Source organism: Sciurus carolinensis, chromosome 2 (assembly GCF_902686445.1).
Source record: "Sciurus carolinensis chromosome 2, mSciCar1.2, whole genome shotgun sequence".
In the NCBI taxonomy this organism is placed as follows: Eukaryota; Metazoa; Chordata; class Mammalia; order Rodentia; family Sciuridae; genus Sciurus; species Sciurus carolinensis.
Window position 1 is genome coordinate 91,991,253 of NC_062214.1, and position 27,826 is coordinate 92,019,078.

Here is a 27,826-nt window from a genome sequence, read left to right on the forward strand (position 1 = left end):
TTAAGAAGATGTGGTACATACACACAATGGAGGTTTACTCAGCCATCACAAAAAATGAAATTATGGCTTTTGCCGGTAAATTGATGGAACTGGAGAACATTATGCTAAGTGAAATAAGCCAGACTCAGAAAATCAAGGGTTGAATGTTTCTTTCATATGCAGAAGCTAGAGCAAAATAAGGGAAAAAAGTGGGGAGGGATTGGATAACATACAGATATAGGGAAGATCAGTAGAGTAGAAGAAAGAAATCTACAGGGAGAGAAGAAGGATGAAATGGGGAGAAATGTGGAATAAATTTGACAAAATTAGGCTATGTACATGTATAAATATACCACAGTGAATTCCACCCTTATGTGATTATAAAGCACTAATTATAAATAAATAAATGAAAGGAAGACCAGTACAGCAGAGGAAGGAGAATAGGGAAAGGGAGGAGGGATTGGGAGGGGGGAACCAGGAACTGAAATGGAGTAAATTAAACTCCGTGCATGTATGATTATGTCAAAAGAAACCCAACTTTACATATAATTGTAACACACCAATAAAAGAAAAGAACAAATAATTTAAAAATAGCAAGTGTGTGTATGTGTATGTGTATATATTTCTCTCTCAGCATATCAGCACGGTGTCAGCACAATGCAGGAGGGCGCAGGCAGCCTGTCACCACTACCTGCCAGCCAGCAGGGCAGCAGTTCCAGCTCAGTTGTTTTGATTACCAAGACAGTCTGCAAGGCTCCTAAGCATCTGGGATGTGGTTACAAGGGAAATGTGTTAGCCTTCTCTGAGAAAAATGGGTCAGATTGTCAAACCTGATTGGAAATTTTCTAATTAAGTAGGCTCTGGCCAAGCACAGTCCCTCCCACTGCCACCTTGAATAGTCCTACCATAAAAGGTTAGCCATCTAACAGACCTGCATTTAGATTTCACTCCACCAAACCCTACAGTCAGTCATTTAAGCATCACCCTTGCTGAATGCAGTGGTAATAATAGCCCTCCCATTTCCCCAGTGAGTGGACCAGTCAATGCTCTTCTTACTAAGATCTTCAGGAAGTTGGAAGTTTGCAAAGAATTAATTCTTCTTCTATGATCCCTAATCCCTGTGGCCTAATCAGTTGCACTGGGCTCCATTCTGTGACAGTTGGCATATGTTGCATGATTACATAATACCCAGATATATCCCATTTACTACTGCAACAGGATAAAAACTGAGCTACGTAATGCTTCCTAAAATTACATATTTACAAAGAGTTATTAGAGACAGGTAAGATAACTGTAAAATCCTTAAAAGGAAAAAAAATCATAAAAATCTAAATATATTCTGCCCTCAGATTGCTTCATGATGGCCTTCAAGTTCCTTCACAGACGAGGCACTGTGTATGGCTTTTATAAGAAAGACAGGCAGAAGATGAACTGGGGATGCACAGAAAGAAAAAAATCTGGGCCCTACATGAGAGATTGGGAAATGAATGAAAAAGTTGAAAATTAAAAGGTTTCTGAGAGGAAGATATGACTCTGTACTTTAAATAACTTTTTGATCTAACAGACGACAGAGGGTTTCTACTATCAATAGCTTCCATTTATTGATGGTCAAACACAGTTTCAGGTGACACATGTAATTAAATTTTGACAAAAGCTCTAGGATGAAAAGGTTCCATTTTATACTGGTACTCTGGCGTTCAGAGATGCTGGGTGAATGACTCATACCATAGCCAGCAGGTCAAGCTTGTCTGTGGGCTCAGAGACATGATCTTGACTACTGTACACCTGGTACCTCCAGGTTACCCTTTAGTCAAATGCCAACCCATGTGATCAGTATCTCAGACTCTTCAGACAAGGAGATGAGCCATGGAACACATAATCATATTATAATAGAGGCCATATAGTGACAGATGCTATTTTAGAAATACCCAGAAGCCACTAGAATCAGAAGGGAAATTTAATAATTTAACACATTTGAGGCAACAGGATCTGGAATCAAACCCAGGTGTTCATAAAACCTCATTTTCTTCTTTTTTAAAGACAAGGTGTAATTGTATTTTTATGATATATATTTGAAGATACATACATGCTGCTTTGAAATACACTTACAAACTGAAATGATTACTGCAATCAAGCAAATTAACATATCATCTCACAGAGTTACTGTTTTGTGGTAAAAGTACATAAAATCTCTTAGTAAATTGCCAGTATACAATATTAACTAAAGTCTTCATGTTGTATATTACATTTCTAGACTTGTTTATCCACACTAATGAAACTCTGTACCCTTTGACCTCCATTGTCCCCTCATCCCCACACTTATACTGGTAGTCACCTTTCCACTGTTTCTGTGTATTTCAGGGTGGTTGTTGTTGTTTAACTCCTCATGTAAGTGAGATCATGCAGTATTTCAATTTCTGGCTTATTTCACTTAGTATGTCCTTTAGTGCATCCATGTTGTCACAAATGGCAGGATCTTCTTTGAGGCTGAATAACATTCCACTGTATACATAACAAAACCTCATTTTCTAATGTAAAATTTAAGCTGCCTGTACAAATAATTACAACAGAGGAGTCCCAAAGATGGCAATACGTTGCAAGAACATGAGGAGGCTGCTATCATTTGAAGAAATGTTAACTGCCTCTTATCTGTCCCAGAGTTGCTACCAAGTAGTTGCATGACCCTGGGCAAATTACCACTTCTCTAAGCTTGTTTTATCACCTGAAAAGCAGGAAGGATTCCTACATAGGATTGTCATTTGTCTTATGAACTGAAAACAAGGTGCCTCATTCATGAGAAGCGAGGGCATCAGTATGAACACATGAGAAGCACTGGAGGGCTTCCCCAGCAGAGGATGCAGGAATGGAGGGAGGTAGAGATGCAGTGGGGACTGTGTCTCCCAGAGGTCACTGGGACACAGGTTTCTTACTCCAATCTTTACATTGAATCATCAAGTGATTAATGATAACATCTCAAGTTTAGTATCACATAAAGTTCTTAAGTTGTTGACCTCAGGACCAGCGTACCAACACCACCTAGGAACTTGCTAACAATGCCAGTTTTCAGGCTTCACCCGAGACCTGCCCAGTTTATATATTGAAATACTGCATATACAGCCCTCTGGACAGTTCTGACATAGGCTGAAGAAACACTGGCAAAGCAAGCAGACAGCTCAAATTACAAACCAGACACATGTGGATTTGAATCCAGATTCAAGATGAAAATGTCAGTGTGACTGAGATCTGATTGAGTCCTGGTGACCTGAGATGATGATACAGGTGGAAGGAAGCACTGAATGAAGCATTAGGGAAACGCCTAGGGTGTAAGAAAGAATGGGGAGTAAGGTGGCACAGGTTAGCCCCATGTGCTGACAGCAGAATACCACAGTCAGAGCAATTCATAAAGAAAAGAAACTTACAGTTCTGGAGGACAGGACGCCTGAGACTGAGGCACTGGCAGGTTTGCTGCCTGGTCAGGGCTGTGTCCTTCAGAGCACAGGGATGCTGTGTCCTCCCTCCCTCGGCTGATCGGCAAGCTAGGAGACTGCCATGAAAGCCTGTGTCATAAGGATGCCAATCCCATCCAGGAGGGAAAAGGTCTCATGGCCTAATCACCCCCTAACGGCCCTGTTAATACTATCACATGGGCAAAACCTAGATCCTGGAGGGGACACATTCAAACCACAGCAGCATACCAGGAGCACAGGAATTGGGTCTGAAGACTTGTCTCAGCCACCTGGGTAACTCTGTGACCCTGAACCAATCCAAATGCCCTTTAATGCAAGCATAGCTCAGGGCTCCCTGTTTCACAGTTTTGAGTTTGGAAGTAGTTAGGGAGTTAAGCACCGACCTTAGGAAGCTGTGTCAGGAGGAAAGAGCAAAGGTGCCACTGAGTGACCATAGCATCCCCAATGTGACAGGAGAGCTCTTGGCTGTGAAGATCCCAGTGTGAGGGGGATGGTGAGGAGGGGGACATAAGACACAGCTGATGAAAAACAAAAGCTGAAACGCCTGCTTCATTGTTAGTTTGAAAACAGAATCTACAGCCAAATTATTCTGACAAAAGCACACCGAGGATCAGCTTGGCATGGCAAATATGCGTCTGAACTGATGCCAGAGGAGAGACTGACTTGAGACTTCCTACCGTGTCAAGAGCTTTGCCTGTTGACAGTAGTATTATCTTGAATGTGTGGCAGAAAATTTCCAAGTCCACTCTAAATTTCGCACAACACAGACTCACATCCTGGTTGCTTTGTTTTCTCAGGGGTTCTTCCCAGGAATACCCACGCAGGGTCCCGTCATGGAGGATGAGAGAGGTTTCCTCAGTCTGTGACCTGCCTGTACCCAATCATTGGGCCTTTTCTTCTGGTAATATACAGAGGGATAGAACCTTTTCATGTGCCTTTGCCACATGTTATATCTCCAACCTCAGTAAACACAAGTTATTCTCTCATGTTAATATTGAGATATGAACTATGAAACATTTCAAATTATAGAGAAGTATGTGCCTCATAATTTATATAGCTACTGTCAAGAAGAAATACATGTTAATATGGTACCATATTTGCTTTATGATTGCTACCTATTAGAGATATGGATTTATTTTATTATTTTACAGTGCTCAGGATTGAACCCAGGCCCCTGTGCATGATAGGCAAGAGCTCTACCACTGAGCTCTATTCCCAGCCAGAGATATGGATTTAGCTGAAATCCCATATCCTTTCTTTATCTAATTGTGGCTACTTTTGATGAATATGGTAGTATGTTCCTATATCTCCTTCTCTTTAGAAATAATAATATACCCTGTTTTTCTTTGTGTATTTCTACATACAAGGATATATATTCTCAAACATCTTGTTTCCTCTTTAAAGTACATTGGATTTTTATACATTTAAATTTGTACCTATCCCATGGACATGAAATACTATATCCTTGGTGTTTTTTGTATTTCTTGGATTACTTATTAGGTTGAATATCTTTTCATCTTATATGTTAATAAAGGTTTCTCCTTTCTAGAGTGCATATTGGTATTCTAATGATCTTTTTCTTAGCTTCTTAAATACCTCTGGATGTTAATTTGTTCTTGGTAGTTTACATTGCAAATATGTAAATTTCTTCCAGCTTGGAGTTTTGCTTTTAACTTGGTGATGTCTTTGCCTAATAAAATTTAATCTTAATCAAGGCAGGCTTAACCATTTTTGAACAATTATATCACCCTATGACAATATAGTGTTTTAATTACTATATTTTACAAAATGTAATAGTTGAATGATCTTGCAGTATATTCAATTAGCCTTTGCCTTTCTTGAGCCTTAACTAGTTTAAATTTTTAATAGCTTTATTGAGATAACCATATTAAGAATATATTTTCTCTGCCTGGTGCACGCCTATAATCCCAGCAGCTTGGGAGGCTGAGGCAGGATGATCATGAGTACAAAGCCAGCCTCAGCAAAGGTGATGCACTAAGCAATTCAGTGAGACCCTGTCTCTAAATAAAACACACAAAAGGGCTGGGATTGGAGCTCAGTGGTTGAGTGCTCTTGGGTTTAATCCCCAGTACCTTCCCCTCCCCTGAAAAAAGAATATTTTTTTCATTGCTAAATAAGTGGGTTTTGTTTGAAATTAAATAGAATCTGTAGATAAAGTTGGGCAGAACTGTTATCTAATGTCAAGTCTTCCTATCCATTATCATAGCAAACTCCATTTATTCAGATAGTTCATGCTCTTCAATAAACTATTATTTTATTGGTTAGATCTTGAGGATTGTTGGATAGTTTCCTTCCTAGATACATTGTGCTTTTTGTTACAATTATAAAATGTGTCTCCTGTTTTTCAAATACATTTTGTCTGTTGATTGTGTGTAGCAATATTAGTTGCTCTAATATATTGATCTTTTTTCTAGAGACCTTATTTAACCTCTTGTTAATTCTAAAAAGCTTCTATGTACATTGACTAGATTACCTATGTAGATAATCATATCACCTACAACTATGGACAGGTTGTTTTCCAAGCCTTTTATCTTTTAACTCTTTTTCTTTCCTTATTGCACCTGTTAGAATATTTGGTGTTGAGTCAACAGAAAGCACTGGTTGCATCATCCTTCCTGACAATAATGGAAATGCTTCTAATATTAAATTATGATACTTGTTATAATATTCTTTGGTAGACTGAAGAAGTTTCCATGTGTCCCTAGTGTGCCACAAAGTTTCTCTTTCTCTTCCCATCAAGATTGTATCATAAATAATACTCTATCAAATAAAAAAGACAATCATTTTTTCCAAATGTGCTAACATCATGTACTACATAAATGGATTTCCTAATGAAAGCAGCTCAAATATTGATAGTCTTCATGCAGAGTTCCTTGCCTATCCATTCTAAATTGATCAATTTCCCCCATCTCCCTAAAACATATATACGCTTTACTCTTTTTCTGGTTTATTTTTTGCTGTGTCATTCATCATTTCAAGTATTATGTATTTTACTCAATAATTATTTGTGTTTTGCCTCTCTGCACTAGAATATAAGGTGCACAAGGGCAGGAATGTGTTTTTCATGCTCCATCTCCAAAGACTGCCACATAGAAAGCACTCAGATACTCGTTGAAAACATGACTACTGCCTCCCTGGAGGAAACTCTGTTTAGTTACAACTTGCAATTACACATAAACATATGTCATGTGGGACTCAATTTGTTAATATTTTACTTTTTGGGGGATATATCTATACTTGGTTGGAAGCTATATATGGTCTGTACTCAGTTTTAGTATTATGGTCTGCTAATTTTAGATAAAGGTGAGTTTTACTTTTTTGTCTATTCTGTGAAATAACCTGGTCTTAGTTTTTGTTTTTTGATTAGTATATTTTAAAATAGTAAGGCAATTTCTTTCAAGATGACACATCTATTTACATGTCCTAATTATCCATTTTGTCTAAATTTTCTTTTTTGTGGGGTGTGGCTTCATGTTCCCATCACATTCTTTTATGCTTCTTAAAATAATTTTCTCTGTAGTTCTGCTCCACCAACATTACTAATAATACTTTTACCTTCTTCTTCTTGATCAAACTTATCCAAGGTTTTCACAAGTTTATTACTTTTTTCAAAGAACCGATATTTTTATTAGTTTTCTCTGTGGTTTTTATTCAATTACTTCTTAATTTTCTTTGCCTTTTGATCTTGTTCTACTAATCACATGCTGTGGTGGGGTATGTTAAACTACTCCACTAAAACTGGGCATCTGAATTTTTGTAATGCTGCTTATTTTTCCTTTATATTAATTCAGGTCAATGTCAGGTTCACAATTATTATCTGACCTTGGTGAATTAGTCCTTTATCTTTCTAATGATCTTCTCTATCTCTACTTAGGCTTTGTTTGCTTGAAAGTGTTTATTTTGTGTGATATTAAATATGGCTTTGCCAGCTCTAACTAGTCATTTCCTGGTGCATCACTTTCCATATGGTTACTTTAAGTTTTAAATGTGTCTTTTAATAATGGTACAGACTGGACTTAAATTCTACTCAGTAAAACAGTTAAACTGCTGAGTTTAATTCACTTATGTTTGGTGTGATGCTCAATTTATTTAAAAGTACTTATGTTTTATTTTGTGCATTCCTTTTTGTGGGGAGGTACTGGGGATCGAACCCAAGGTGTTTAACCACTGAGTCACATCCCCAGTCCTTTTTATATTTTATTTGAGATAGGGTCTCACTAAGTTGCTGAGGCTGGCTTTCAACTCACAGGTGAGTACATTCTTTTTACCATACCTTTTCTGGTTTTGTTTCCATAATTCACCCTGCAGCCATCATAGGGGTGAAGTTGTTTGTTTTATCCACCCAGCCCTCCACACCTCCACTGGTTTGTGATTATAGGAGACTCTAGAAATAGAGACTATTTCTTTGTGTCTGTTTTGGCCAGTAATTAAAATCTTATTAATACTTTAAAAAGGCTGGTTTCTCTCATTGTTTCCATATAGTTTATTTCTATTCTTCTAGTCTCAAATTTTCCCTATGATTATGAAAAATTTCAAAAACACTAAAATCTTGAAAGAATTGTACAGAGAATACTATATACTCATTACTTAGAGTTTCCTTCAATTTTTATCACATACACTTGATTTGACGTAAAAAATTTATCAGCAACTCTTACCTTCTCCAATACAATAAGGTCTACACAGACTTTTACTCTGATAATTTACTACTTAACATTTTCCACCATGTTTTTAAGAGGCCTGAAATTAGCCATTATTATAGTGTTTTCTTGCTGCTTAATTCTTTATAGTTAACTTCTTTTTTGTCAGTTTCTTTGATCAACAATGCTTCTTGCATCATATTCTTCCCACCTCTCTAGAAACAACTCCCAGCATCCTCAAGAGACCATACAGCATTTAAAACACAGCAAAAAGACCAAACTTCACTGAAATCAGGGCCAAGTCCTGGCTTTCCAGATAACCACATATATTTGCCACATAAACTGTGGACTCCAATACAGCAAATTATCAGCACCCAGTACCTGCTTGAATCTTCCCTTTATCTGGCACTACACACACACACACACACACACACACACACACACACACACACAATCCATGAGTTAAGGAACACATGCCATGTTTTCTTCCAGCATTTTCTGAATACAAAAAAGCATAACATGAATATCTGATTATTAGATTATGTGTTGTATTTACTGCATGCTCCAATCAAGTGTCCCTTTCTGGGCCACTTTGCAGGTGACCTAAGCAAAACTCATGTAGATAAAGCACAATCAGACTCAATTTGGGAGATCTGGATTTTTTCTGGATTCCAGCTCTTGACAGTTCTGTACTCTGTCTCTGTCTCTCTGTCTCTCTCTCACCTTCCCCCGCCCCAATCTATAGAGAGAGGGTACATGAAATAATCCTAAAATCTCTGAAAACTCTAAGTCTTTTTGACTGATTTTCACTTTTCTCCAAGAGTATCTTCACTTAGGTGCTACTGAGTCCAAAAAATATTGAAGAGAAAACTGAAAGAGATTTTCATAAAAATATCCATATTATGCTGACATTGAACAAAAGTGCTAAGTAATTTTTAAAAAAAACAATTAAAAGAAATATACTTGGCAAACACACTCCTATATGCCTCATTCACAGACTATGTGACTGAAATTTCTGGTGACTGTATCTCCAACCTGGCCCTGTCACAAGTTCAACCTTCTCATTTCTTATATTTTTAAACAATGAATTGTCCTGGTAGATAGCACACACAAAGGCTAGTTGGGGACAGGCATGAAGGCTATGTAATAGCCCAGGCAAAGACAGGAGCTGACATCCAACTACAAATTAGGGAATTGTGACCTCATAGATTTGTGGAGAGGGGACTGACCTCCACAGGAAGTTCCACCAACACAGAATGAGCAAGAACATGCACAATTAAATATCTGCATTAAATGGACATGCTTCATTACATAGACTAGATTTGGTCTAATTAAAAAGTAAATCAAATTTGTAAGGAAAGATAATTGCTACCAGGCATGATAACCTTATTTTAATTTAGATGCAGAGTAAGGATACACATACCATTAGAGGCATGAGCTTCATTTCATAATCTTAGGGGGAAAAAACTGGACACAACTACTCTCTCAGATTATGAAGAGAAGCCCACTTTTACTAAGTGCAAGTATGGAGCCAAACAGGACCACAAACTACAGCACAGACTGTTCAGCCCAATGCCAACACTCTGAGATTAGTCAGTAGTCTCTATACAAGTGGTCGGCAGCAAAGTGACAGTCACATGACTTGGTTGATACAACTGAAACCACTAGGGAAAAGACCAAAGGAGTTTTCATTTTTCATATCTACCACATGAAACACCGCTTCCTCCATTCATAAGCAGCGGGATGGGGGTGTGGCTAAGAACTAGTTGCCCTAGTGCACATGTGAAATGACCATCAGCATCACCCAAGCACCCAATAAATGGTTGTGGTTAGATCTCTGTTCCACCAGGGCCACACATGGTTACAGGAATTAAAGCCTGGAACTAGGGAAAGTTTTCATTTAAAGTTTTCTGGCTTAACAGCCTTCCCTCTGTTTTCTCCCATTTTTCATCAGTCACTCTAGAAACAGAAGTAAAATGCTGTTTCCTCCAAGACCTAACTAGTTGCTGGTGTTTATTTATCAGTGTCTGTGACTGTAATGCTCAGGCTTATGATGTATCCGAGGAATGAGCTGTGGTCCCAATGTGGGACTGTGAAAAGAACACATGCACATGGCTTCCAGTAAGGCATCTGTGATGTCGCAGGACAGAGGGGAAGGCCTCCTGAGGCTCCTGCAGACAGAGACAGCCAGACTGGTTGTGAAAAAACGGGTTCCTGAGGAACACTAGGCCTGATGACTCTTGGGGAAGACTGAACAGAGTATGGGACAGGAACTGCTCAAAGCCACTCTCAAACTCAAGGTTACTATAGGTATATTGTAGGATTACACATCATGTTGGAAAGGCTCCTGAAGTTCATTAATCCAAGGGCAGAGGGTTTGGCGTTTTTCTTCTACCAATTCAGTTTAGACCAAACAGCATGTTGGCTAAGCAGTATTTGCCACCAGGAGAAAAGGCAGGTTTTCTTCTCACTCAAGGGCATAGGCTGGTCACAATTATTTTCCAACAAAGTGAAAGTGAGGTCAAAGGACAAATAAGCTTTTGCATTACCTGCTGCCTTTAATCCACTTGGACTGAACATGATGGATGACCTGCTTAGCACATTTCAAGCTGGCAGTATCCTCCAGAAATGCTCTTGTCCCCTGCCCCCAATCAGCATTCACATCAGGATCCAACTTCCAAGCCCTCTACAGGCTGCACACTTGAGGTGATGGCACGACATTGACCCCCATGGGACTCTGGGTGATTTTTTTTTTTTTAATCACCCAAGTGTTTTATTTGCATTAAGAGAAAATAGAAAGGAAAACGGGGGATGGGTAAGGAAAAGTATTATCTGAGGAAGACATTTATAAAACACTTGGGAAAGTCCTCAAAACAGGAGGGAGGACAATTTCAGACACATAACAGCTTGTAAGTAGCTGGGCTTGTCCTGCTGGCAGTATGAGGAATTCCAACCCTAATGCCCATGCCCTGTGGGGCCATGATGAATCTGTAAGATCAGTTTCCTCTTGAAATCTAAGTCCAAAGACAGATGAAAATGCACCCATTAATTTATAAAAAAGAACCAAAGACCAGATGGGATAAAGAAGTGGAGTATGTAGTTCACATGCACATCACAATTTCAAGGCAACTAAGAATTTGTAAGATTGTAACAAAGAGTGTGAATCTCTCTCTCCTTTATGCTCTGTTGTTCTAACACAGGAGTCACAAACAACTGAAGATGACAGAATGTAGTGCAGCATGAAGAAGCAACGTGCATAGGGTACAGGAAGAGGGAGTGAACTCCACTGTGGAGACGCCCAGGACAGGCTGGCCAACAGTCAGTGGTATGTATGGGGTGACACTGAATCTCCAGCAAACAGGAAAGCACTCCTGCTGATCTCAGAACACACCATCTTTACAATTACCCAACACTGTACTTCTAGGCCTCTTGCTTTCCCCCAGGTCCACAAACTTGGCCATAAACTCAACTGAGCAAAAACTAACACATCCTGACAATGGATTCAAATTAGGGTGTGCATTTTGGCTATCTCTTTGAAAACTAAACAGGTAAAGAGAACAAGTGAAAAGAGGAAAAGGAAAAACAAAGGGTCACTTACTCTAAGAATCCAGGCTTATGTTTATGTTCCACATGAGGTCCAAATTGTATCTGAGCTTGGAACCCACCAAACTCACAGGCTTTCTCGAAGGACACAGGATGGGAGCCATTCAGGATGTCATCCCGAGCCTGAAACACAAAGGGCAGGAAAAAACCTAAGGGGCCTGGGAGAAGACACTTGTCCACATTGACACATTCACATTGATGAAGCACACGTTCTCCGTGGAGCAAGGAAAGGTGCTGGGCACACCCAGGACCCACTGGATAGCGGACAGGAACATACAGAATCAAGGTGGAAGGAGCAGCTAGTCTTTGCCCAAAGTGGCCAATAGCTGGAATGCATGTCAGGGGCCTGGCATATCAAAAGTAAAGCTTACTGAACATGGTATATTTATTCCTATTTCTGTAGCTTTGCACATGCCCTACTTTCTACTAACACTATACTTTAAACAAGTCCAACATTCTTTCCTTTAGGAAGCCTTCAATGACTCTCCTAGGGACTTATAAGCAATTATTGACATAGTACCCCTTAGCCTTCCTATGTTGGATATTCATATGTATATTTATATGTATGTATGTTACTTTGTAAATATATGTTATAATAGTTTTATGTGTAGAATTTGTCTCCTCATGTAGGTTGTAAGCTCTGTAGAGCAGGATCCATGTCACCCCTTTACTTTTATAAACTATTTCCCTCACCATTTCTTCACAGGTGCCTAGTGCTACTCATGATATGATCATAGAATTTGACTGACATACTTAAAAACTTAAGACATAATTATTTTAGACTTTAGAGGAAACAAAAGGCCTTAGAGTCATCTCTCTGTAATTCCTACTCTCTTCCATCTATTTACCCTGGGTTATATATTCTTGTCCTTTCCTGACTTTCTCTGGCTCATAGCCTCCATTCTGTGCAGCATTCAGTGAGGCTACTTGCTACCAAGCAATCAGATAACTGGTTGCTTCTCCAGTCCTTCTTCTTTTCAGATCATATAATACTATCCTAGTCATATTTGCATTTGCTTTTGCTCATCATATTACCTTCTGGTTCAGTTGCTTTTCTCCTTGATATCTCACTTTCTTCCACAGCACTGAGATATCATGAATTTTTATAATTTTTTGTTAATGAATTGTTTCATTATTAAATATATGCATGTATCCAAAAAAAAAAAAAAAAGTAAAGCTTGCTGATGATCTAAAAGGCAGAAGTGATCATGAAAAACAAAGGCAAAGGAAAACCCTGGTAAAAGGATCAGACTCACACGGGTTGAATTAAAAACACAATTTATTTTTTTTTAATGAGCTTAAATCATAAAGTTAGCAGAGAAAAACCATAAAGAAGTAAAACCAATCCAACCCCCATCCTAAGGTAAAGACCAACACAACATAAGAAGAGAACGAGATGAACTCATGTGCATGAACACAGAGTGAGAGATAAGATTTCAATTCACAGAACTTTGGGAAAAGACAAACAATTCCAGTCCTAGAATGCAGGGTTCACTGCATCTGCAGCCCTCTCCCAATTCTCCATCTGTTGCTATGTTGCTCTTTATTTCTTCTTTCTGTTTTTTCTTTCTTTAGTTAAATGACCCCAGACCATCCTTAGATCTCTTGGCTATCACTGTGGACCTTGAACCTACGAGCATCTTCTGTTTGCCTTCCTATCTCTTTTGGTCCCAACCTTTTCCCTCCCAGTTTTCTTTCCCTGCCATTCCTTTCATCCACTAACAGGGGTCAGTAAACATTTTCTCTTAATCGCCAAACAGTAAACAATTCAGACCTTGAGGGTTTTACGGTCTGTGTTGCAACTACTGAGCTCTGCCACTGAACACAAGGACAGTCACAGAACATACAGAACCAACGTATAAGGGGACTAACCAATATCTCATACTTTAAAAAAGGGAGTTTACTTTTAAATACAGGCAGAGGGTATGGCTTCAGTGTGCAATCCTTGCACTATTTCCATAGGCAGATAAGTAAATAAATAGGAAAGGAAGTTTGGGTGAGAAGAAAGTGGCAGAAATACAGATGTTTTCCTTGAGTGGAAAGAAACCTTGGGGATAATCTAGTGCAAAGTCCTCATCTTACACACCTGGAAACTGCAATGCAAATGTGTTGAAAGACTTGTCTGAGATAAAACAATTAGTTCATGATAAAGACATGAAAGGTTATCTGGAGGGCTAGCTATCAGTTACTGAAAAGTACTGATTTTCTGACTGATACTCTATGGTGTTCTAAGCTGCTATCTAACAGAGCTCGAGCGTATGTGGAATGGTGAGCCAGTTAAAGGAACACAACTGCCTCTCAAAACCAGGCAGAGGACAGTGCCCACCATATCCCAATATGGTAAGCTGAAAATAGGCCCAGGGAGGCCTTCTCTGGATGTCCAACAGCTCAGACCCAATACTAACCTGCACCACCACCATGAGGAACCTAGAGCAGCACCCTGGAAAGCAGATACTGTAAGGCCTTGGGAATCAGAACCAGGATCCTGCTCCCAGACACCCAGCCAGGAGGTTGCTAAAAGCTCACAGTCTCAGCGCCTGAGCAGGAAATGCTGTACCTGGACATAAAGCAGGTTCAGTTGCACGGGGTCTCTCGAGTCTACATTCTGATCAGAGTAGAAGAACTTCCGCCTGAGCAGCAATGTCTCATTTTCATCCACTCCTTGTTCTCTGAACGTTCGGCTATGATCCAGCCAATTTACTACAACACAAGACATAGGAAAGAACTGTGTTTATATTTCTTCTAAAGTGAAAGAGATTTACTAAAAGAGCAGTGCAACATAGACATGGATTTCTAAAATGCAGATAGTCATACACACTTCTTATGTTAGAATTGTGCTTTATAACTTTGCTAAATAATCTCACATCTATCATCTGACTGATCAAAAGGCAAGTGAGCGAGAAAATCCCCAACTATTCCCAAAGTTAGGTAAAGAACTACAATCAATTTATAAATGCCCCTCCCCTAGGGGAGAATAAGGAAACAGTGTTCTGTGCTAAGAAATCAAGTCAGAATTTTCCTTTGAATCCAGAATAGATGCTACAGTCTCATCTAGTGAAGGAGTTCAGAGACACTGAATATAACAAGTTACCTCTGACTCCAAGTGGAAAAGGAAGAAAATTAGTAACAGAGGGGAAGCAGACCACTAAAGGGTGGAGATGGCAGACACGACCCCCACCCCCAGGGCCAGTTTGAATTTCTGTCAGAGAATCTCGTCTACCATCTAGATGCAAGAAATCGATCACTTCCCTAAGCACGTCCACAGCACTCTCCTTCATTCCTCTCTGGGCTTAACACTCATGGTGTTGGTAGGGATTTATGACCAGCATCACTAAATTGTAAGCAACTTCAGCACTGGGAACGTGTCTGACAGACCTCACTTCCCACAGCACCTGGAGAGTATTGTGCACACATTAATAAATCCTTGGGATTTGTCTACTAAAGTCTCTTGGAAAGAAGTATGTAACTGAAAATCTAATGAGGCAGAAAGAAAAGGGAATAGAGAAAGCGTCAGAGGAAATGATGGCCCCACCAAAGATCAATAAACCTAAAGACAGTGATGATGTCATCCCACACTGTGGCAAGAGCAAGAACAAGGAGGTCTGAAGGCCCAAGTGACCTGTGTGATGGATTAGGATGCTCTTGGTGGAGGGTGGGCAGCAGGACACACAGAGCAGGGCTGTGGTGGCATGCAGGGATACATGCTACTTTTCCATGGATTAACTAAATGGTTGTGAAAAATGATTTTCCTAAGATAAAATTTTATCACTGATTTTAACCATTTAGGAAATAATGGATCTAAACAGTGGTCACTGATGGCCCCGCCACATGTCCCCCCCAAAAGAGAAAACCAACCAGAAACAACTTCCTGATGCAAGTATATACTACCACTGAAGGGATTCTTAATTAATACATGTACATAAGCAAGCCTCCAGATCTAAGGGATTAAAAGGGACACATGGACATGTTGCATGACACTAGAGGTATGAAGTCAACAAAATTCAGTGTAGGAAATGCTATACAACCAACCACCGGGTTTCTTCACACACACACACACACAAATTGCAAGAAAAAAAATTAACAGATGAAGAGGGAGCCTATTTCATTAAAATAGTTAAGTGGTATATTAGTCAATCTTATTTGGATCCAAGTTAAAACTATTAATAAAGTTTTAGAAGATAATGGAGAAAATGCAAACACAATTTTTATATTTGATATGATGAAATTTTTTAGATGAAAAATGGTATTTCAGGTTCTTTTCTTTGTTTCTTTAGAAGTCTTTCATCTTTAGTGACACAAACCAAAATATTTACAGATTACAAAACCCCCAACTCCTGCTTTGGGTCACAGGATGACAGGAAAGGATGAGGCCTGGCAGATCCTGGGTGGTGCCTGCTCTGCAAACACTTACAGTCATCGTCCGTGTGAAGCTTGGCCTTCAACTTCTCCATCTTCCTCTCATCTCGTAACAGTGTCCTGTCTTTTTTAAGTGTACCCGTCCCTTCCTCTTTCTTTTCTTCAATGGTTTCTTGGATTAAAGAGTATTCTTCATAATTCGTTATTCCTAATAATAGAAATTAGGTTATAATTAGGTTAAACTTCTGTCAACTCCTTCCACGTAGGGTCTGGGATACTGCGGGGAGTCTCTGTTGGCGAAGGACAGAAAGAGACTTTCCTTACATGTCAATGAAGGATCTTCAGCTGGTGAAGCACATTAGAAATGTCAGGTACTATTCTCTGGACTGATATTTGAGAAACAAGAACAAAGTAGAAAGCATGCAGAGGATGATGTCAAAAAAGAAGTGTCTGAAGGAACTGAGTTTGCTTTCTATGAAGAGAAAACTAAGATAGGCAAGGTGACGTTTTGGAAAGATTTGAAGGGCTTCATGTGGGAGGGTGGAAGAGTTGTTCTCTGGAGACTAATAGAGGTTACAAGAAGAAAATCTGAGAGTTGATTGCATAGGTCATTGCCATGAGTATTCAAGAAGACACTGGATACCAATGAAGCTTGCACATGATGCCAGCACTAGGTTGGGGTGAATACACCATTAAAAAATTACTTTCCATGGAAAATCTCTTTTGTTTTCTGAGAGGGAAATGAAATCTTTCAATTGTGACTCAGTGAGATGTTCACATGTTTGTGACACCAGTTAGTGGACTGGCAAATCAGGAGAATGGACACATTTTCTTGGTATTGGTCCTAATTTCATGTGTAAAGCCGTATTTAAAATTCCCTAGACACCAAATAGAAGTGGAAAAGAAAGAAGCATGCTATTAAAAACAAAGCATAAACAGATCTGAGTTGTGGGTGTGCTCACCTATCCTGCTGCAAATGGTGACCAGGAGCTCCCCCACTGTCTTGGAGTCGTCCACCATCACTGTTTTCACAGACCCATCCAGCATCCGGATTTTCTGAGGCCTCTGTTTCTTTTTATATTCCAAAATATCCTAGAGCACAAACCATTTCGCGTGAGTGGGGAAAGATAATAACCTTGAACATTTTTTCTTTCAAAAAAGAAATGAGTACCCAGCAGAGGCTATTTCCTCATTCTTTCAAAATATTCCTTTGCTGTCCTGGGGTTGCTAATGCTCTGCTATTACAGAATCTCCAGTGCAAACAGCTATTCCTGGAAAGATTTCTTAAAAATCTGGTAGTGACACTGTACCTCAAGAAGGAGTACCTGTAGCTCAATGACTGAAAACTATCCTCTGTAGAATAAAAGCAGCTATGTTCCCATGAAAGGCTAAGAATTGAATTAATGAGAATTTAGCAGAGGGAAATGCCTGCACATCTTTTTAAAAGATGGTAGTGAGTATCTTCAATTATAGATACACTGCCATGAAAATTTTTTACTACCCATACATATAAAAATTATTTATAAAATTTTACTTTAAAAATGTTTACTATATATGAATTTTATATAATAAAGGACATAAGCAATATCCCCATAATTCTTTGACAGTAGAAGTAGTTTTCATAAGAGTGAAGTAATATAATAATGGCAAAACCAAGCAGGGCTAGTAAGTGTATGAGTTATTTTTTTTTAAAGACACCTCTTTCTTAGTACTTAACAACAGACCTATTCGGGGGAAATTAATTAAAATTAATCAAATATTTCACTCCTGCTTTATAGCATGCTGGTCAATCTGATAGATCCACTTCAATCTACGTACCAAACCCCCAGTATCTTGTTGGCTAAGTGGAAGAGAATATTCAACACATCTTTAATCATGTCCTCAACCCCTTCCACTGAACAACTCTTTTGTTGTTACTATTACTGATGGTTATTAAATTCACACCTCTAATTTGAAGTTTATTTTTTCAAAAATGAAACGGTAATTACTATTCCATCTCAGACTATCTTCAGGATTATACTTTGTTCTCCCTCCCACCATGCTTCTGCTCATGGCCAGCTACAGGGACATAACCACAGCAAGATGCTATATCTTATCTCACAACTACCTAGCCAGCCACATGACACAGACAGACTGCTTAACACACTAACCCGACCTGTTTTAATCCCTCTGTGGAATTTCAAGAATGTGGATTGCTGATATTTTCTTACCACCTGGACAGTCTCAAAAAGTTTACTGCATGAAAACTGTGAACAAGACACCCATGAATCAAAATAGTGTAATGATGTTGGCTTCCACTGAAGGCCCAGAGACAAAGCAACAAGGAATCAAGTCAGCACCAGCAAAGTGTACCCCATTTCGCAACATGTAGTAATCCAGTGTTCTGCCCGCTTCCAGCCAAATCCCTTTCCTGGGGTCTTCATCCGAAAGAAACAGCCCATAGTCAGAAGCTGAAACATAAACAGAAAGAAAAAGAGGAGACCAAGTAGTGACCAAGTCATCACTGGTCCCAGACTCAGAGCTGGCGGCCTTGGCAAGGAAGTGGGTGTTCTTCTTCACCAGAGAGACCTGTTTCATTTTGACAATGCATGCAGACAGTGCACCTAAGCAGGTCAGGAGGAGGAAGAGTTGAGTAGCAGAAGCAATACCCAAAAAAAGGTTCATCTTTCCTAGGACCAGTGGGTTGGAGTCGTCTGAAAGTTAGGGAAACCTAAGAGCAAAGCAGTCCCGACTTCCTTTTAACTGCACTCGACTGAGTTCTCTAGGCCAAGAACCCATGGAGAATGAGAAGAGCAACTGAGGAAGTGGCTAAGACTGAAGTCACTTAAGCAAAGTGGGGTAGATGGGCCTTCATGCCACAAAGGATACCAATACAGTGTGCTAGAAAAGGTTGGCAGGAGTTCCTTGCCCCCACTACCACCAGAGTTAGAAAATTAAACTCTGTGTTCTCCACAGGAACTCCTTATTCCTATCTGAGCAGGGGCAGCTCATTCCTCTGAGGAACTCTCTCTTCCTTTACACAATTAAGGAAATTTCAGAGACCCAGAGGAATGTCTGAGCTTCTCCAGCTTCTCAGGAAAACAACTTCTACATCTTTAAAAGTTTATACCTTCACCAGACCTTATAGAAGTCCAGCCCAAAGAAGTTTTTTTTAAAAAATCTGAGAGAAAAACAACAAAAAAGAAACCAAAACATAAAGGTATCAGAAGTGACTAGTCAATCAAATCTTGGAGTACGGTGTAAGGTGGGGTTGTCAGCAAACTTTGGTTTTATTTCTGAGTACTCTAGAAGTAAGACAGCATTTTGAGCAACATCAGTAATGTTTTCAGACCAAAGCATCAGAAGTTTTGTGAAAACTAGATATTCTCCAGAAGGCCTGTTCCTATTTATCATTATCATGAAGGCTATGTTCGACTCTTACCCTTCCATTTTTTATGCAAAGTTTTACCTAATATCATTCTAAAGGATTCTTCACTTAATGTGACACCCATTTCTCAACTGTCAGTCATATAAACACCTAAATAAGGGAATAGAATGTAGAGAGAAGACAACAGGAGAGGTAGAATCAATTGTATGAAGGGCTTTTTCTTAAACTCAGATTAAAGGGGGCAGTGGCTCACTCAAACACCAAACACAGTATATCACAACACACATGCTTCCCTGCTTTTTAAGATGTGAGAAAAAATGTATAAAGTTCCTTCAAAGGGCCTGTACTGTAAGAGTTGCCCTGGGTTCTGATAGCAGAGGAAAGTGTTCACATGCACATGGAACAGGGCTCAGGATATAAATAACCAGTGTGTGTCGAAGCAGATACTTTTTCTTTTATTGGGCAAATGAGGTGATACACCAAAAAGTGGTTTGTAAACTACAGAGCACCATGTTGACATGTGGGAGGGTCAAGATAACAGGTATGCCTTGCTGATGACTTGGATCTATACTGTCAATCCTAAGTCTCATACAGGAAACAAAGAGTATCCAATCTAAGAAGACATTTCATTTACAACATACACACTAGGAGTCATGTGCATCACTCAGACTCTCTGTTCCTTAAGCCACAGAGCAAAGAACATACATTTTCAGAAGCCAGCGAATAACCCATGACCCACCTTGTCCTGTTTGTGCCTCGGGTACCCGTTCCCGAATGACTCGGCAGGCATCGTACACAGCTGTAGATGGTTCAAACTGCATGGTCTTCACCACATTGCAGTGGCGGACACAAATCTTTAAGGATAGGGCCACCATCTTCTTAGATGACTTGAAGGTTCTCACTTAGAACTTCTAGAAAACACAAAGAGACAAGCCCTGATGATAATAATTATAGAAAACAAAACCAACCGCTGGACTCTCAAGTAAACTCTTAAAATCCACCATCCAGATTGCCTCACTAGGAAGTCATTCTGACTGCTGCTTACATCCTGAGTGAGTTTTGTCTGTGAAAATATTTCTTATTTGAGAAATGTCAAAATACGCTCCTCCATTAACAACAGCATTTATAAAGAATCTGCCCAAAATCAAATTAATTTTCTGTAGCCTGGGCAGTGGTAGGATTGCTGATGTGTCAAGAGGACTTCAAAATACTCAATAAGTTTACATTTGCAATGTCAAGGACTTTTAAAGCCATATGCAATATCTCCCCTTCACCCCTCTTTTTATAGGCATATTTAGCCAACTCACTCCCCAATTTGGGGCAATGAAATTTAAACTCTAGAGATAAAATGGGCAAATTTGCTGTGTTGTAGATCATTGTATGGGTTGGTTTGTCCCCTGGGGCTGGTTGCAGGGTTTCTTGAACTGCTGAGTTCTATGAGCATGGCTGGTTGTAACAGTGGGGAAGGCCACAGTCTTTGATGTCATGAATGCTGTTTATGGAATGCAGCAGAGCGAAGGGATGGCTAATCCCTTCTTTCCCTGGGACGAGTGTTATAAATGTCATTGCATGATGGTCATCCTTCTCAGGCTGAAAACTGGACTTTCAAAAGAGCAAATGACTGCTCCCCTCCTACCCAAGCAGAGAGAGATTCCCTTCTGAAAGGGAAGACAGAGCCACGATGTAGGCCTGGGAGCTGAAGGCAGCAGTAGGATGGAACACTGGAGCCCTGAAGGAGATGGAGAACATAGACAGGGCCAGTGAGTCCTGCAAGACATAGCAAGGCCCTGGGGTATAGTAATGAGGAGCACAGGAGAGAAACTCAGAGTTCTGGGAAGCAGATGGCCAAGAGAGCAGCAAAAAAAATATGACATGACAGGGAAATATGTCCAAATCAACTAGACAATGAAGACTGCAGGAGACACAGATGGGAAGGGGGTGGTTCTTGGGATGAATGCTGTGAACAGGTGGAGCTATAATCCAGGTGGAAGACACTAGAAAGTCTCGGGAATGAGAGATGAGAATTGTGGACTGAGTCCTGGGAAACACACTCAAAATCAGGAAGAAGAGTGGGCCAAGGTGGTGGAGGGGTAGATGAGAGAAGAGAGAGGGTAGAGTCCAGAAGAGTGTCTGTGCAAGGGAGAGAGACAGACTGTGTTGTGGGCTGATCACTGGTCAGGTAAGATAAGGAATGAGACAACAATTGAATCTGGCAACTTGGTGGTCTCTGGCAATAGCAATAAGAGGGCAAGGCCAGAGTCTGAGTAAGGAGATAGAAGAGAGGATCAGGCTCTGGAGGAACAAACTCATCTCCTGAGTAGACTGACTGGGAAGGGGGCAGAGGAATGTGTGGCAGCTTTGATCTTAAGCTTTTTATCCCAAAATGGGTATCACATGGTTACTGTCAATTCCATTAGGATGTTGCCCACATAGATGAGGTTTCCACCTTATTATGGCCCTACCAATTGACCTAGAGTAGTCAAAGGCCTCTTTTTACCACACACTACTCCACTCTGGGCCTGGCCCATGTTGCTGACCCTGGGTCTTTTGGAGAGGAGTGGAGCTGGCAAATCTTGGTCCACGGAAAAGGTGCTGGATGGAGACACTGTGTCCTAGTTCAACCTCAGGTTGGCAATTCCTTGAACCTCTACACCCATCATATCTTCTCCTGCCCTTCAGATAGCAGGAAGCAACTGGTTCTCATGGAAGGAACTTCCTAGCAGAAACTCAGTGCTTGGCCAACTATTCTCAATGGATTCCTATGTGGCAGCCTAATGTTTCATGAAGGAAGCCACAGAATGGAGGCAAGGTCAGGACAGATGTTCAACAGAACAAGGAGCACCAGATACTAAGAAGTTCATGTTCTCAATTTTATGCCACCCAAAACAACTACAACCCCAAACCATCACTATGACTACATGGGAACACATTATAAAAGAAAAATTCAAAAAGCCAAACAAATTACTCTCAAAGGTCAATGCCCACAGGTCTAAGACTATAGGCCCCAGTGTCATTTTCTTACTTCTGACTCCTTACATTATTATAATTCAGTTTTCCTAAGCATGAAACACGACCAAAATGGATTTCACAGAAATATTTTTAAAACAAAGTATATAAAGAAATGCTTATAAACTAAAACTTTTTTAAAAAAGAAAAGGTATTTTTATCATTATCATGCAAGATGGTAACTCACATAGCCAAACCTAGACGAGGTCTGAAGTCAGTGTGTGTTGATTTAATCACTATCTCACAAAACCCATGGCACCAACCTGTTTTTAGTACCACTCATGACAGAATAAGATTCTTGCAAACTGGATACCTGTTGACATTAAGTACTCTGATTTACCCTATGGCAAAAAAAAAACAAAAATAGCAACTTAGAAATGTCAACTTAAAATAAATATATATTTCCAACATTTGTGAGAATTCTCGTTACATGTCCACTACACATCTTGAGCAAACGAGGCAGCTAGAACAACAGTCTTGATAAAGATGTCTGCTCCTTCTCCAATGTCACATTTTTCCAGGCAGCACAGCATTGTGACAGCTTGCAACTAAGGTTTACTTTCACTTCTGTATCCTAAACCCGCTGCTAATTCCTGCTTCTCCAGGCTTTTTAATGGTATAGACTTAGGCAAGCTGATCAGGTTTCCTTTTCTGGTTTGGTTGCAAGGAAGCTCAGAGTCAAATTTGTGTGCAAGTGCTTGTAGTGTTGTTACCACATAATCCCTGCCCCTATGTTCTGACCCCATTCTACCTATTCTTTTTCCTTTTACCCCAATTTGAATGTATGTTTTCAGAAAGATCTTAAGACTTCTTCTTTCTTTTTTTGCTAAAAGACAAAATATAAGTTCATGAAATTCACATTACTTTTCCTTTCATAATTTCTTCTCCACTCTGACCACTTTTTTTGTCCTTGTTATATGTGTGAAGGTCACTTGGACCAACACAGAAAGTGTTCTGTAGCATCCATTGTAGAAGATGAGTCAATGGAACCAATGGTGAAACCCAGACATCCTCCTTTTAAAATAAACACTTTTCACTCCCAGGGTGCTGTAAACAGCTCAGCAGGTCACTCAGGTTCACCCCAGTCCACCAGGACATCAAGCCCAGCTCCAGCCAAGGCCACCTCCTCTCTAAAACAAATGCCCATCATTGGTCAAGATGAGCAGCCACCCCTTGGATCTCTGCCTGGTACATGAGGGCCATGAGATGCTCCAACTGCATCCCTGCCTTACTAGCTGCATAACTGAGTCGGTTACTTAATTGTCAGCTACCTCAGTTTCCTCCTCATTAAAATGGGGGTGAATAACAGATCTACCTATAAGGTTGCTAGTGAATTAAATACATTAAATATGCCAAAGGCACAAAGACAGTGCTAGATTAAGGGTCTGTTATTAACTTCACTGATAGGGATTGGAAAACACCAGAAGCAGCATACTTCTGTATTCAGCTACCATCTGAGCTTCAAAATTCATTTATCCTTTATCTTGCATCTGTTATATACTAGGCATTATGATAGTCATTGGGGAATAATGAAAGACAAGACTCCTGTTCATATGGAGCTCACCTTCTAGTAAGTCCTTGGTTCATTACACAGACCCTGCACCATCTTTATGCAAGACATACAACATGCCCTTCTCTAGACACAGTGCTAGCTGAGGTTGAGCTGTGGAACCTGAGTGTGTTTGTAGAGAAACTCTTAGGTTGTTGTCTTGGCGATCATTCACATCCCCCCAACCCAATGGCTCAAGAGGAAAAAGTTCTGCCAGCCACATGCCAGGGCAGGGCTGGCATCACAATCAGTTCCTATACTGTGGTTTGTCAATAAATTCTGCCCAGTGGTAACTTAAGGGAGGCACTGCAGGGGCTCTGCATACTCTTCTGTAAAGCAGAGGTGCTGGGTCACTTGGCAAGACTGGAGGGCCAGGTGACCTCACCTCAGTGGGGCTCAGATCTCCAGGACAGTAAGAGCTGGATACAGCCCCAGCCCCTCTCCATTATGACCCACTGGAGGCTGCTGTACTTAATCATGGATGGCTATATCTGCATCTTCCCCACTCTGGAGGTGATACACAGTCTTGTTTGATAACTGCATGCATCACATAACCAAATGTCCTCATAACACAGGGGCCTTTATAAACCTATCCTTCAACTGTGTTCACACCTCAAGCTCCTGTAAGCAATTCTGGTTTCCCAAAGCAGTGCCCAGCAAGGAGCCTTCCTTTCTCTTCAACTCTCATCTGCTCCTCTGTAAGGGAGGAATAGTAGTTCCTCTAATAGGAAGAACCTACCATGCACTGGGTCACAGCTACCCAAAGGGGCCACAAAAGTCAAAGTCGTACCCTCTGTATTGCTTTATAGGTTGTCAGGGCTCTGATACTCAGCTGCTCACTTTGAGCATTCAAGACTCCATACACTTGTGTAGATCAGACACAGCCAGGGGCCTGTCAACATCAGGAAAGCAGATCAAATCAACCCTTCCCTGGAAGATGGCTGTCTTTTATTCAAGGAGGGACCAGTAGACAGGCAGCTAGAGATCCCCTGTGGCCTCTTCTCCTGTCCAGCTCTATCAAGGAGATGCATATTCTAAGAATTCCCAGTCCTCCTTAACAACCATGTCTTCCCTCCTACATCAACTGCTCCCCTCCTACCCATTCCCAACTGGTGAGAACCCAGGAGGCAAAGCCTAAGTGGAGCAGTTCCCCTCATCCCCACATCTACAATTTGGAAAGGCTCTAATTATAAGCTCAGGGAAAATAGCAATGCACACAGGTGACATGATTTTCCAATGTGACTCAGATCCATGGTCCAAGACAATCATGCTCCCCTCTGCAGCAGAACAGGGTGATAGAAAACCTCATTAGTTTTCTTCAAAGAGGCAAGAGAGGCCAGGACTACTTGTTTGACTTTGAATACTTCAACTAGAAGTAACCATCATTAAAAGTCAAGTGGAGAAGTAACACAGGAGATATGATTAACTGCCCAATGGACAACAGGCCAGGTAGGGCAATAAAAATTCCAGGTAGTGATTGACCTTAAGTAAACCACAGGGCCATCATTTTATATTCTTGCCTGTTCCCAATATCCCAGAAATAAGATGTCTATACAACCCAGTATCAGGAATACATTTGTCATTAGAGGGCCATTTCCCTTCCTGACCTCTATAGCAAAGACCACATTATGATAGTTGCTTTTGAAATTCAACTCAGTACCTAGCACTCAGTAGGTGCTCAATTAATATTTGTAGAATTATTATGTACTTCATGGAAAGATTTAAATTGATTTTAGATGTTATTAAGAATTATTCACACTAATATCAAGACTAAACAATGAACAGAGCATCTACTAGACCAAACTATGTCTACTTATTGACAACTAGTTCCAGGAACCATAGAGGCTCACTCTCATGGCTCACAAGATAAAGTTTATGTGAGCATACAAAACATTCAAGAAAGAACCAAAGCTGTGTCAATTAGGAATCACTGAGGGCCAAGTATACTGCTCACAATAAAGTCCCTAGAGAAGGGCTAATGCATATTTATTTAATACATGAATGGAGGGGCAAGTCATCATTTCTACTTCCATTGAGAGAACCAGAGAGAGTGCCTACAATGTGGACCCCAGAATGATAAAAACCTCCTTTGATACTGTTTTACACTTACAGTTGAAAAAACTATAATCTTAAAGTCAAGATTCACAAGACCTCCTCATGTAGCCACAAAGGATAGAGAGGGCTCCGCAGGTGGCGTGCCCTCCAGGAGCCCTCCAACTTAGCCTGCCATCACCAGTTGGCTTTGTCACTGGCACCTGAAATTCCATCATTGACTCCATCACTGTTTGTAAGAATTTGTTCCCAAGTTAACTTAAATATAAAAGCATGTATGTGTACTTATTACTTCTCACTGCCTTAGAAAGTTAAGTCTCAGAAACTTTCAGGCAAATTAGTTGAAAGCTTCCCTTTATTAAAGACACCTTATTATGAGGAGATTCTGCACAAGGAACAGTAACATGCTACAGAAGAATCCAGAATTCTGACAGTGAGTAGGAAAGTGCTGGAAGAAATGTGGAAAGGGAGGGTAGCAGATGCTTATGTTTTCATAGCTTTACGGTTTTACTTAGGAATGATTTTTAATGCATATAGCATTTTGAAATGTAGAGGCAAATAGGTTCAAACTGCTTAGCCCAAGAATCAAGGTCCCCATCCACCACTGAGTCTTGTCTACCCACTTCCCACCTCCCACTCACACGTAAGAACTCTTCACACCAATGACATGGATATATGTTCAATCCCTGCACAATTGCCTAATTATTTTAGCCTACATATCTGAAATGTCCCACCCTTCCCTGCAGCTTCTCTCTGTTACCTCTCCAGCCCAGCATTTGGCTTTGCTTCTATCCACTAGTCTTTCACCCCACCACAGCCAGCAGGGCTGCTCTCCTCCCTAGCCCTAGCCCTCAGAGCACTCTGCTATATCACCTGCTCTAGCAGCTGCTGGGCTAAGATGCTATCTCCTGATGATTGTTCGGCACTCCAGAGCTCCATGGTACTTTCAAATACGTATTGTCATTGGATGTGCTCAAGGGCTAGAAAGTAAGAGTGATTTAAAAAAAAAAAAAATTGTATCTTTCTTTCAGAAATTATAAAACAGAAGTGCTGGGAAGATAAATGAATTGCTTCCCTGTATGTGGAATATACCATTTTTTTTTTTTTTGATTGGACGACTAAGAAAGTTGCATCTGCTCTGCAGCAATCTTGCTGTACGTGTGATGGCCAAGACTGCTGAATAAGTCATCCATATGTTCCAGTCTTCTTAGACTCTACCATTTGGTCTCTCTGCTGTTTTCTCCCTCATTGCAAGCTACAGAAAGAAGGTAGCTCTGAATTGAACTTTGGGTTTGAATTCTTTTGTACCTTAACTCATTCAGATGATTGAAAATAGGCTTTTTACAAAAGCAGATATGATAGCAAAATAAAAGGTCACATCCAAGAAAAAACAGAAGAAAAATAAAAGTAAAGGTCAAGACTGGGAATACTGTGAATTATTCACCATTCATTTGGGGAACTGGGAATAACTCCTCCTATTATTTGGTTTTTCTGACCCTTGCTGACAAGCCTATAAAATCTCAGGACAGTAGATTCTCCTGGTGACTGCTGAGGCTGATAAACAGAAGCTTTGTCTTTAAGGCATATTACTGTGATGGAGACATTTACACTAGCTTTCACTTGAGAAAAATAAAGCTTTGCCCTACAATGATCTGGGGGTGGGGGGAGTACATTCAGTATTTTCCAGATCAAATCTAGAGGAAGATGGGAAAGAACTGCACACAAGTTATTTCTCAAACAACCTTCCTCATGCTTATGCTTAATTTGATGCCAAACTAGCAAGGCCCCC

General features: G+C 40.2%; 1 protein-coding gene across 7 annotated transcripts in view; it reads right to left on the reverse strand.

The window, feature by feature from the left end:
- The window catches only part of Tln2 (talin 2), a 392,003-nt gene that overhangs the window by 156,097 nt on the left and 208,080 nt on the right, over nt 1–27,826 (reverse strand). For 6 of the 7 annotated variants that reach the window (XM_047538976.1, XM_047538975.1, XM_047538970.1 and 3 more), the window contains 6 exons: nt 20,170–20,341; nt 18,416–18,513; nt 17,026–17,155; nt 16,119–16,271; nt 14,265–14,407; nt 11,703–11,830 (listed from right to left, as the gene is read on the reverse strand). In XM_047538976.1, coding sequence (XP_047394932.1) covers nt 11,703–11,830; nt 14,265–14,407; nt 16,119–16,271; nt 17,026–17,155; nt 18,416–18,513; nt 20,170–20,305 — 788 coding nt within the window. In that variant the 5' untranslated portion in view covers nt 20,306–20,341. Of the gene's footprint in view, nt 1–11,702; nt 11,831–14,264; nt 14,408–16,118; nt 16,272–17,025; nt 17,156–18,415; nt 18,514–20,169; nt 20,342–22,699; nt 22,778–27,826 lie in introns of those variants that run through there. The other variant, XM_047538972.1, reaches the window with a different exon arrangement.